Genomic DNA, 12,629 nt, shown 5'->3' with positions numbered 1-12,629 from the left:
CAATTTCGCGCGTCGGCGCCGCAAAATGCGAGACCAAGCACGTTATGTGCGCCGATGTTTCGTCGCCGCGGCTGAGCACTGCGTATTGTCGCCGAATGCCGCCAGCCAGCATATCGTGCGCCGACTTCCCGGACCCCGCGGCCGAGTACATCGGCTTGAAAGAAAGCGCTGGTGACGCAATTTAGGCACGTTTGGATTCGTGCTTGGTATCGCCGCTAGCTCTGATGAATCTTCGAAAATAACGAATGCCTCGCAAATTACCGTTTCCGCGACTGAGTGGATGATGAAACGCATCACAGGCGGGGTTTGCAAATGAGCGTCGCGTGTGTGAAGCAGGGAGTTGAATTTATATCTGACCAACTCGCGTTATTGAATAAACTGCTCAGATATTTGATCCCAGAAATGTTTGCAATAACTGTGCCAATTTTCATCAAAACCTACGAAGGAATAAGAAAGTTGGTACTCAATGCCACGTCCCCCACCTTAATTTTATTCAGAAGGTCACTGGAAAGAATGACCTCCGGTACGCATGCATTGTTTGTGATGAAGACAGTGATACTTCCCTCACTCTGAAGAAAGAACATACAGATTTATTCCGCTGGCTAAAGAAGACTGTATAAATCATGTCAAAGAGAGGATGGGTACAGCTCTCCAACACATGTGTCAAGAAGCAAGAAGGATAGACTAGGAGGATGGGGCAGCCTGACTGAAGACCTGTTTAAAAGACTGACTAGTTGTTATGGCATGGCTATCCGTAACAACATTGGCCTGACGCAGGACTTGATCAAAAGGCTCACCAGCTATTATGGCCTAGCACTGCGAAGCAACACGGACGTCGAAGATATGAAGAAAGCAGTGATGGCCACCTTTCATAACGTTTCATCGACAGATGCAGAACCTCATCAAGAGCTCTGTCCTTCCGGTGCCCGCAGCTGGTGCAGGCACCGTGCAGCAGAGGCAGAGGGGAAGCCACAACTTCCACACACGTATAACCTGCCCAACAAAGTTGTTGAAGCGTTGCGGCCAGTGTACCAACGCCTGTCTGACCTTCAACTGCAGGCTCGTTGCAGTGGCAACAAGACACAAAATGCCGCTGAAAGCCTTCACTCGGTGATTTGGTCACTAATTTCTAAGCAGCAGCATGCCTCTCACTTCACTGTGGAAGTAGCAGTCCATGAGGCAGTTGCGAGGTACAATGCAGGCAACTTTCAAGCTTACACCAAGATTTGTGCTGCAATGGGTATGCAACCTGGGGCCCTTACCCTCCACAGGGCTGCTAAAAAGACGCTCAGCGAGCAAGGAAGTCATCGCACATGCATGAAGTGAAAGGGCAGAGACGCAAAAGGTTGCCTCTACACAAGAACACCAAGGACTACAGTGCTGGTGCCTTCTAACAAATGTAAACAACTTCGAAAACTTTGATAGGCTTTTTCTCACAAGTGTGTTTTGGACATTGTGCATTGCTCGTGGAAAGAGTAGCACGGGAATGACTGGACCGATTTTGATTCTGTTTCTTTTTCCTGAATCCCTGAACACTGCTTGTGGGTATGACATTCTTCAATTTCTTGTTTATGGCCCAGTTATTTTTCTAGATGATGATTTGTCCATGACACTGTTTCTGACAATGTGTGTCAGCAGCCATGATGATCTCTAAAAAAAAAAAGAGAATTTACTAAACAATTCTGAGAGTGTCATACCCTGTAGTCTTCTTTTGAGTAAAGATCAACACCATTTGCAGCTTCCTGGCATGTTTTGTTACAGCGCTAGGCTTTCCACAAGCAGACCATATAATTGGACCATGTAGCATGATGTAACTTGAGAACTACTCAAGGTATCATGATGAAACTGCATATTTCCCTATACAAGACACTTATTAGTATGCATGCCAAATTTCATTGCTCTAGGTCAACAAACAAAAAAGTTTTTTTTCAATGCCACTTCCCCCCTTAAGCCCATGATGCGATTCTTTTTGTGTAAAAATGGAATATACTGACTGCAATATAATTAAATATTTATTGCAGGCTAATTATGATTAATTCCCACAACTCCCACAAAGCAACATATTACTTCAATTTCTTTCTTAGAATGCAATATCGAGTGCCTTTGAATTATGTTGTACGAATTTGACACATTTACGGACAGTCCATCATAATTCGCACCTGAAGGGGATGTGTGTTGTGGACAAGAATGCTTTTTATTAACTAAGACAAATTTACTAGTGCATTAATTACAAAAAAAACTTGGGACAGAGTTCAGCTGGCAAATTTTAATCACTGAACAAAGTTCATGATCGAAGCCTTCCACTCCGTCCTAATTTTGTTCTGTTAAGTTTTTCAAGCTGGTAAATATATCCCTGCAAACGCATAAGCCTAACTCTGTTAATTGCTTTGCATTAACACAGCTTCACGCCCTGCTTCAGCTCTGCACAATTTTTCGCTAAGCACAGGATCAGCCCACGTTTAGAAACTGGCTGTAGCCATGACACAGCACTTTTTACCTGCGTAACACCGTTTTATTTTCTGTTGCACAGTTTTGTCATTTTTATTATAGGGAGCTGTACAGTACAAACACATGCTGAGGAGTTTGAATTGTTTAATCCTTTGTTTCAAAATATTTCAGGGAGTCAGGAAATGATGAACTGTTCCTGCCTTGCTTGGAACTCCTCAACCACCTGTCATGGAGCGCGTATGCACAGCAGTACATGAAGATTATGGTGGGTGCACTTCGTTGTCGGCTCATTACAGCGAGGTCTCGTTCTACATTAAAGTACCTCATTAATGTTTTATTTCCACAGTGGGTGGGGGCACAGATACCAAGACAGAATATCTGTAGGCATGTGCAAATGTTAGAGTGCTTCAAATATTCGAACGAGTATCATTGTGAATGAATGAATAAAATTTCAAAGTACTATGCAGTAAAACCTCATCGATATGTTCCCGTTTCGCACGATTCCTTGGTGCCAGTGTTCGCGATATTATCAAGCGAAACTGCGCGATGTTGTAGTGAATTTGGATGCTATGTTTTCCTGAATAATAAGTTGGGAGAATCTGCACTACGGCAAAGCCAAGCTTTAAGGTTGAGTGTGCATTATTACCTGCATCCTGGCAAATTTTTTTTTCGTAATGTTTACAAGCATGTTACACAGGCTTATTTATAATAGGCTAACTATGGCAAATTTTAAAATGTAACATATTTTACAGCTCATAACTTGCAACCTACTGGTGCTTAAATTCTGCTACTGTTTTAATTTGCTTCAAAATTATTCTATAGTAATTACCATTTGCGTCAAGACAAAAAAAGTGATCTTTGCACAAGCTTACCTATGTCCAAACTACAGTAGCACTTCGTTCATGTGGTTTCGATAAAAAATAACACAGGAAGAAATGTACTAAAACTACAACATCGCGAAGTTTCGCTTGATAACAATATCCCGAACGTTGAAAGCAGGCAATCGTGTGAAACGGGAACATATTAATGAGGTTCTACTGTATATTATGAGGGCGTGACAATGTCTGGCGAAATAACCTCAATAACAAAGAATTTTGAAGGTCTTGAGCACTTAGTTAGGGAATTGTTTGACTGTGCTGACATGACCAATGGCACAAAGTGACACTCAACATCTGATAAACTTCGCAGTGCATCTTGTGATTGGTCACCGAATTTGTCATTTGCCGATGCAAATACTGATGATGACTCGAGCGTGGTGGCGATTTTGAAGCCTTCATCTTAAAAACAGCGCAGCAACACAACGACAAAGGGAGGCGCAAAGGAAAGAGCACTGACTCTCAACTGAGATGTTCATTACAAAGATCACATGCTTTTATACACATATTTTATATGAAACATGGTCGTGTTTAGAAGTATGTAGGGCCCGTAAACAGGCGGCGACTTTGTTTCACACCCCCCAAACAAGTTCGCTAATTCGTACAGTAGACCGCGGCGATCACGTTTTCCGAATATTACAGCACTGCGCGCCGCGCTGACCCATCATTTCGAAAAACGATACCCGCGCTTCTTTCCTACGCCTGACCAATCCTCCTCGTACGCGCAGTGACGTAAACTCGGTGATCGGTGAGTTTACGTAGCACTGAGCTCGTCGATTGGTCTAAGCCAGGTCTCGACAAACAGTAGTCGAGTTAACGTCAGTTTCTGTTCCCACCCACCGCTACGAAACTGCGCCTTGTTTCTTGGCCCTGCGGTGATGCGGTTTCGGCCACGCAGTAATGCAGTTGTCATGCGTATGTTCCCCGCACTGCATGGCACCTGCACGCAGTGTGCCTTCGACATGAGCAACACGTGGAGGAAGTGTTGTTCAGTTGTTGGCTGCAAATAGAGCAGAGAAAGGGGGGAATCTCCGGTAGCTCGGACGGGTCGCCCTTGCGGCAAGCGGGGTTCTCAACACTTTTCTCTCGCGCCCCTTCGTCGTCTTGGAAAGCAAGCACGCATTCCTGCTGCATTGTGAACTGTCACAAAGGTTCAAAAATACCGAAAAGCCTAAAACTGCCTGTCAAGTTGCAGAGCACGTGCGACAATGTAAACAATAAACAACCAGGAGCTGCAGCAAGCGGAAGTACATTGCGACTGATCCCACTCGCCGATGACGTCAATTGCTGACGTCGTGTCACGTTGCCGAAGTGGGCGGAGTCACGGCGACAGGCTACGCCTTCCCCTCCCTGTGATGGAGAAGGGTGGCAAGGCCGCGCGAAAATTTGAAACCAGCTGAAACGGATGTTCTAACCACTGTAACTTCCTTATCATAGCACGTATTCGCAAAATTATTGCGGCAGCATGTTCCCATAGCAAAAGTGCGCATATTTCCCTTCATTACAATTTTAGGACCTTAGGGGTTGTTTACTGACCCTTTAAGTAAACTTTGTAGCTGCAAATAAGTGTCCATCTGTTGCTGTGCTGTTTTTAAGACGAATCCTAACCAATTCACCCAATTATCTGTTGTACTAAACTTCTTGAAGTAACCATATTTCAGCCACCTTTACCAGTTTTTTTTTTTTTTTTTCCGTTCACGCAGCCACAGCTACCACAGTTGTGCAGGGCACTGGTTCCAATGACTACGTTTGACAACAGCTGTGTGGTCATGCACACGCTGGCCATTTTCGCTAACCTCTCACTTGACGAGTTCATCAGCAACAAGGTACTTGCATCATTACATCTTGTGTGCAGCGTGAAATACTAATGTGTGTATAATATTATATTTACTGGCTTCTAATGCACTCATGCATTGTGTATAGTATTAGCTTTATTTAGAAACTAGTGTGCCGCTTTTTTTGTTTTGTTTTTTTTTCCGGAAATTGGGACAAAGGCTGCAGTGCTTACCCTTAGCAACATGAAAATTCATTCGCCCTCATTGTCTCTAGTAAAAAATCATGAGCACTGCATCACTACCAGTAGACCCTAAACCAGTAATTGTCATCCTTAGCGCAGTGTACCATATTTAGTTATTTTTTTTTGCTTCTTGAGATTTTCAAATTAGGCCCATTTTCGGAGGGCCCATTACCAGGTTTGGTCGCCGCAAGTAAACAAACAAACATGGTGGGGATCGCATCTGCGGGGTTTGAAACGGCTTCGTGGTGTGAAAACTGGTGAAAATTTCAAAGGGATGGCTGTGCGAGCCCTTGGTTTCGAGGGAGCCGCATTTTGAGAGAGAGTGGAAGTATACGCATGCGGTGAGTGGTGGTGCCAATTATAGGGTGGGCGAAGAGCGATCCCCTCTCACAGCTAAGCCCCCTGCCCCACCCCCCTCATTCACTTGGGCAAGTGGTAAACCTACGCATTTGCACAAACAGATGCCTTGAAGGGTTTGTGAGTAGTCATTTTCAGAACAGAATCAAATACAAATTTAATGTTGATGACACCGAATCTACTACGTGTTCAATACTTTTCAAATACTAGTAAGGTAAACCACTTTCAAAACACCGAGAATTTTACATTTCATTTGAAACAATTATTCACAACCTTTAAAGGAACATTACGATTTCTTTTTAGCCGATAAAAAGTGCCAAACTGAGGTTAGGTCTTGTACAGCGGCGACTAGACCCTTTGAGATACTGTATTTCGAAATTGCTGGTTGAATTACAGTAATTACTTCAGTGTTGAAGGTGGTACTTCATCACCTTAGCAATACAATTGATCCATGAAAATTAAACGCTGTTTGAACATCATTGTGAGCCTAGTGATGATGATAGCGGATTAAGGACACTTTCACTACGGTGACACCGGAGTTACGCGCAAAAACGGCTACATCCGCTGATCAATGTAGCGTCGACAGTCCCGTAAAAGTTTCGGATGCACGCATATTGGTATAATTAGATAATTCAAGCGGGAAAAAAATGATCCCCCGCTGTTCAAAAGATTTTGTTCCTTCGGGTTTTCCCATTGGTGCTGAGTATTCGAATGGTATTTGAAAAATATTTGGTGTTTTGAATATTAATGATTTATTTCGAGTACCAAATCGAAACGAACGCTATTCAATTTGTTATTCGAAAGTTTTGAATATTCACACACCTCTAACGCCTTGTGCAAGAGCTACAGCTTGGAATGTTGCCGACAATGATGCATGGCTCCGTTTCATTGCGCATGGCGGAGCATGCAGGGCCACCATTAGAAATCCAGAGAAGCAACATAGAAACTGAAGGAACATAAAGGCATATAAATACTCCTCTTATGTAAATGCCACGTTCAATTGGTCATTGCTACGGTGATGGTGACCTGTCACTCCAATCGCTGTCACAAGTGGCAGGCAACTTTATTTATTTTTGTATTTCAATACCCTCAAGAGGGCGCTGGGTGCTACAGAAGGGGTGGGTTGCATATTTAAAAAAAAAGAAATACATGTAATTACATCTTATCATATGTAATGATGACCAATCAGGGAATTGCTCTTACATAAATGCGGTTTATAAGCGTTCATACTAATTGCGAGCTCCCATTACAGCAAGCCGGTGTTTTTTAGTAGTGGAGTGTGATTAACGTTGCCTCGTTCTTGTGCCAGATGTTCAGCCAGTCGATGAAGCAGACACTTCAGGTTCTCCTCTGCACGGTCGTGGCGAGCAACCTCGCAGCCAGGAAGATTGCCACCGACATTATCGAGGACCTGTTGAACCACCAGGAGCGCAGAGCATGCGTCCTGAAGTAAGCCCACTTGCAAAAATTTTCACGACAAGGCGCTGGAAAATTGCTAAAGAAGTACTGAATAAGCCTGGCAGCGAGGTGCTGAAGAATGACTAGAGAGGGACTATAAATAGGCCTGCGTGAATATTCGAGCACTTCGAATGTTCGCATGCATGTTAGAGAATTCAAATTTGCTTTGAAAAGAATGTTAGATTTCACAAATATTGAAGCATTGGAAACGTACAAATAGACATATTTTACTACATGCGATGCCGCCTGAACAGGTGGTCTCGCTGCAGTGTCGAGCCACTATTCTGTGAAACCCCCTATTCAGAGAAAATTTGCACTGCTACACTTCATAGATAAGTGTGTATTTTAGATGCCCCCCGATTAATTATTTTTAAAAGTAAAAGCGTGTTATACGCGCCAAGTATCGCAAGTTTTAGAACATATTTTACTGCTTATAATAACTTTCACCTTACTACTGTTAAAGTTCTGCTATGTTCGAAATTAGTCGCATATTGTAAAAAGGTCAGCGCAAAACACAGTACAGCGCTCGTACTGTGTCCTTCCTTTCTTGTGTTCAGTCTTGTTTGCACTGACCTTTTTACAATATGCATCAGTTCCAACTAGCCCACCTCTCCACCTTAGTGAAATTAGTCGATACTAATTACTATTTGCTTCATACTAAAAATGTGACATTCACGCAAGCCTAGTACCAACGGGAAGCACCAAATCATATTCAAGTGATAAACTACCAAATTGGAAGGCTAGTTTTAGAGCTGTTTTGCTTATGGTGGGGGTAATGCAAGCTCGAGCCCCTTGAGGACACTAAGAAGGCATGCATTTGTTTTTAACACAAAAGTGTTTTATGCCGCGGTCCAACAAGACTTCAGTGACGTATTTCCGTCACGGAAATGACGTCGAAAAAATTTACACGATCAGATGGCAAAGAAAAAATGTTCCGTCAACGGGCATCGAACCCACAACCACACGGTCCGCAGCAACAGATACCGCGGCACGCTATCCACTGCGCCACGGTCACAGACTCTAGAAGCTTTACAAACGCACCTTTTATATCTACCACTCTCCCGGTCGGCGGGGTGGTGTTGCCCGCTGGGAGCGGTAAAGTAAAGTAATTCATCATTACTGTGGCCTCCGCAATTACCGCATTTACTTGATTCTACAGCGCCCTCGATTGTAACGCGCACCCGTTTTCCGCGACAAAAAAAAACAAAAAAGACATACAACATCGATTTTAACGCGCACCCATTTTTCGTGAAAGAAATGAACAAAAGTACGTAGGAGTCCACCTTCGCACATTCAGAAGAACAGGTATTTGGGTTTTAAAGAACTAAAGTTTCAAAAAAAGAAAACACAAAGTCAAACGGCGGGCCTTGCTGCTGAAACTGTCACACTACGGCGGCGATACGAGTCCCGCGCAATGGATCAGTCTTCGTTGCTGTCGGACAACTCTTTGTCGCTGTCAACGCTCTTAGAGTTCAGCAAACCGGCCCTGCTTTTGTCCACAGAAACTTTTTCGTGAAGCTTTGCTGTAAAACAATCTTCTGCTTGTGTTAGCGCCAGTCTCGCACGCACGTTTCGGCAACTCCGAACAACCGCGATGCGGCCCGATTTCCGTCCGTCTCTGCACATATAATAACTTTTCTTTGAAATGCGACATCGTGGTGCACTCGTCGAGTATTTGGAGTGGGCACTTCCATGCCGCCGATGCGAATGCAGAACGAGATGACAAACTCCTCAGCACACGTACGAACTGAAACAATGACAGAAATGGCCGAGGCGCGTAGGAGGCGGCCATTTTGAAATGCCGATGGCAATACGATAACCGTTTTTTCGGTACTCGATTCTAACGCGCATGCGATTTTACGACTCGTTTTGCCGAAAAAAAGGTGCGCGTTAGATTCGAGTAAATACGGTAACACTTGCAGCACGTTACGCGTTCGTCCCATGGAGCGCGTTTTCAATAGAAGTTCAATTTTGTCAATGCTTTAACACACCGCGAGGTGGCGATCTTAGCGCAAGCGTCGTAAAAGCTTCTCTGTGATGCGCGCCTGCCTCACCTTGCTGTTACACCGCCTTCCCCGCTCATGCGCTCGCCCCGAGAAAAATTGCGGCCGGGGGGGCGGCACGACGCGCTTTGCGTTTCCCTTTAGTCGGGCTAGAGTACTAGTCCGACCGTGGTGTTCAATCACATTTTAACATGCCGTGGGATGGCGACCAAGTTCTGCGTCCAATATGCGACGCTCTTCTGTCTATCACACCTCGTTCTCTGATTACGCTTTCACCGTTAACTACGTACTACAGCTACCACAAGGTTTTGTGTAATCATTTAACATGGACGTTAGTCGTCGGGATGGAGATGTACCACTAATCGTCAAGGGGGTGCATCCACGTTAAACGGTGCTATAGCTGCCAGACATCAATATACATTGTGCAAACTCACTTATATCAATGTACAGTAAACATTCAGTTACTTCTGTAAGGGCACGCTTTACTTTCGTGTTATTCCGATTCCTATGACGGAGGGATCAACCATCTTTTTAATGCCATTCAAGTTTCTGGAAGATTTCACGGTCCTTGGGTGTGTTTGAAAATGTTGATGCTCTCTGCCTTCATATTTGGGCCTGATGTGGTGCAGAATATTTTGGGCAGCTTTGATACGTGCACCTCAGTTTCCTGTTTCCTCTAACCAAGCCTCCCGTTTATGGCAGTACAGTTGAACGAGGCTATATTGAACTTGTTCAGATCTAATTATTCCTTATGTCAAGCAATTTATGAACACTGTAAAGTTACAGTGAGAGTACATGCAAAAATTATGGTCACATCTGTAAAAAAAAAATGTTAGCAACTGCTGACATATCGAACTACTATCTTGCACTTACAAAACAAAATATTTGTGGAACCTTGTTATGTGCAGTTATGCACAGCTGTATCATCTCGTAATGGCCACATAATTTAGCCTTATTAAGATAGTTGAACTTCACAGAAATGAATTTGGCTTGGTTGTTGTCTTACAATTCCATCTTTTTGTAGTCTTCAGTATGAGAGAACGGAAATTTGGGCAAGTTGGTTTGCATTCATTTTAAAAACAGCGCAGAAAAATGAAGACAGTATAGAAAGAAAGTATGAACTTAGGTACAAAATGTACGAGCCTCTTCTATGCTGTTTTCTTATAGCGAGCCATTGTTTATCACAATTTGCTATCTGGCAGGGGGCAGACCTGCCATTATGCACCTATTTTTATTATGATTATTCTTTTTTTGCCAGGTACCACAAGATGATGGTCTCCTGTGCGTCAAAGCTGGCTGAAAAGAAAGCACAGAGGGAACCAGAGGACTTGCGGACGGTGAGGCCACATTTGTGATCCTTGTCTTTTTTTTTTTTTTTTCACTTGTGTAGCCTGTAGCAGATTCACTGTGCATTTGTTGTTCTTGTGGAGATCTGCTTTGTTGGGCCTTCTGATTTTTCATTTATCGTAGGAAAGCTTAGTTCTGAGATCAGTCTGTTCAGTAAAATGTTCATACGTTTAAAGAGAAAGAAAAACCTTTTGGATGCTTCTTGCATTTCTTTTTACGTTATTGGTTTACCAGTAAGGTGAATCACACAAAAGGATAGAGCAGTTTCGCTTGTCTGTTGTGTGGATAGATTTTTTTTTAGAAACAGACCAGTTCTACCCTGGTGGTTTACCTTGCTTACTCTGGTGATTGGTGGATTACCTTCAAGGTAATCCACCAATGTTCTTTCTTGGTTTTTTTATCTTGGTGCTTATAACTTGTTTACCTTGGTAAAACCATAGGAATCGCATTCTCAGCTGAAGACACTTTTTCTTTGGGTACAACACAGCTTCTTGCAGTGCTGAAACCATGAAAGTACTGTGCATAATCATGCTTCTGGCAATTTCATATCGAACAACTTTTATTACAAGTCCCCAGTTTCAAAATTCCCACCAGCAGGGGTGAATGAGGATTCAGTGACTTAGATCAATGGTACTTGATGTCACTGAAATCACATTATTGGTGGCATCAAGCTCATTTGGTGGCTGCTTCATGATACAGTCAAACCCAACTACATCGATATCGGACAAGTTGAATTATCCTTTATATCAAACTATTTTCAAACGTGACAATGTTTTAACGTCAGTGGATTCGAAAATTTCCAGTTACATCAAACAAAAATGGCTGGAAGTCTTGATACTCAAGCCTCGTTCTAACTGTCTCACCTGAAATGAAAATAAGTTCGTTATATCTAAAAATTTGTTATAAACGTATATTCGTAACACTACAGTAGAATCTCGTTAATTCGGCCCCCGTTAATTCGAAAATTCGGATGTCATTCCCACACCCTCCCTTCAAAGATGTTCATAGCCCTATGGCAAGAAACATTCGCTAATTCGTCACAAAATTGCACGCGCACTGGTTAATTCGGATTGGAGGCAAGCCAAAGACGGCGAAACTGAAACTGCGTCTCGGAGGCCATAATATTTATCGCATTGCATTTTCTTTGTCACACATGTGCAAACTTATGGTCTCCGAGATGGGCTCCGGCAGCAACGGTGCGCTGTCGATGTCGATCGCGGAGGCCAAGAAAAACCGCATTTTTTTCGGAAACTTATGAAAGGGGACGCAAGGTGGCAGTTTGGAGCACGCATGTCATCGGCGGAGAATGGATAACAAAGAAACAAGGCCCAAGGTGGCTAACAAGGCCTCCGACAGATAGCGTGTGGACTTGCAGACGTCGGTCGTGCTTTTTTCCTCCTCTTCGGTGCGTTGTTCAGTGTATCGGAAGTGTCGGTGCGCGAGGTGTTGGTCGGACCATAGTGGTGGTGCGATGTATCGCCCTGCCGCAATGTCAGAACCGGCGAAACGCGCGAAGTACGCGGCGAAGGACTCCCGTACAAAAATGTATGTAGACAGTCTATAGACTGCCTAAAAATGAGTTTAGACTGTCTATAGACTGTCTAAATCTATTTTTGTAAGGGCTTGGCAACTAAAGTGAAGATACTAAAGGCACTGAAAGACAGCACTTCCAGAGAAGAGGTGATGCGTCAGTTCAACTTAAAAAGAAGCACGCTATCGACGTACGTGAAAAACGAGGCTCAAATAATGGAAGCGTTTGAGGGCGAGAAATTTCACGCCAGACGAAAGCGATCGTGCACCGCAGCTCACCCACAACTGGAGGAAGCGCTGTTGCAGTGGATCGTTGCTGTACGCGAGTCGAAGCTGAAGTTGAGTGGACCACTTATATGCGCGCAAGCAGAGAGGTACGCTCTACGAATGAACATAGATTCTTTCAAGGCATCGGTGAGACAGATGAGGCGTCCGACGAAGACCCGTGCGATGAACTCTGCCCGGTGCGTCGTACCGCAAAAGAAACCGCGGATGCTCTCGTCGTTCTAGAGGAGTTTTGTTATGATGTCCCAGGCAATACTCTTGCGCTAGAGGGTTTGTCACATGCCCGCAAACTAGTCCTTGCCGCCCAGC

General features: G+C 43.9%; 1 protein-coding gene and 1 long non-coding RNA gene across 3 annotated transcripts in view; one reads left to right on the top strand and one right to left on the bottom strand.

Moving 5' to 3' along the window:
* LOC119401904 (uncharacterized) overlaps positions 1–12,629 on the bottom strand; it is a 227,201-nt gene that overhangs the window by 41,978 nt on the left and 172,594 nt on the right. The window lies entirely within an intron of this gene.
* The window catches only part of LOC119401899 (uncharacterized), a 39,636-nt gene that overhangs the window by 5,289 nt on the left and 21,718 nt on the right, over positions 1–12,629 (top strand). Inside the window, exons 4-7 of the mRNA XM_037668902.2 lie at positions 2,620–2,713; positions 5,027–5,149; positions 7,007–7,146; positions 10,417–10,495. Coding sequence (XP_037524830.1) covers positions 2,620–2,713; positions 5,027–5,149; positions 7,007–7,146; positions 10,417–10,495 — 436 coding nt within the window. The remainder of the gene's footprint in view (positions 1–2,619; positions 2,714–5,026; positions 5,150–7,006; positions 7,147–10,416; positions 10,496–12,629) is intronic.

Source organism: Rhipicephalus sanguineus, chromosome 8, assembly GCF_013339695.2.
Source record: "Rhipicephalus sanguineus isolate Rsan-2018 chromosome 8, BIME_Rsan_1.4, whole genome shotgun sequence".
NCBI lineage: Eukaryota > Metazoa > Arthropoda > Arachnida > Ixodida > Ixodidae > Rhipicephalus > Rhipicephalus sanguineus.
Note: the sequence above shows the minus strand (reverse complement) of the source record. Positions and strands in the feature narration are given on the sequence as shown.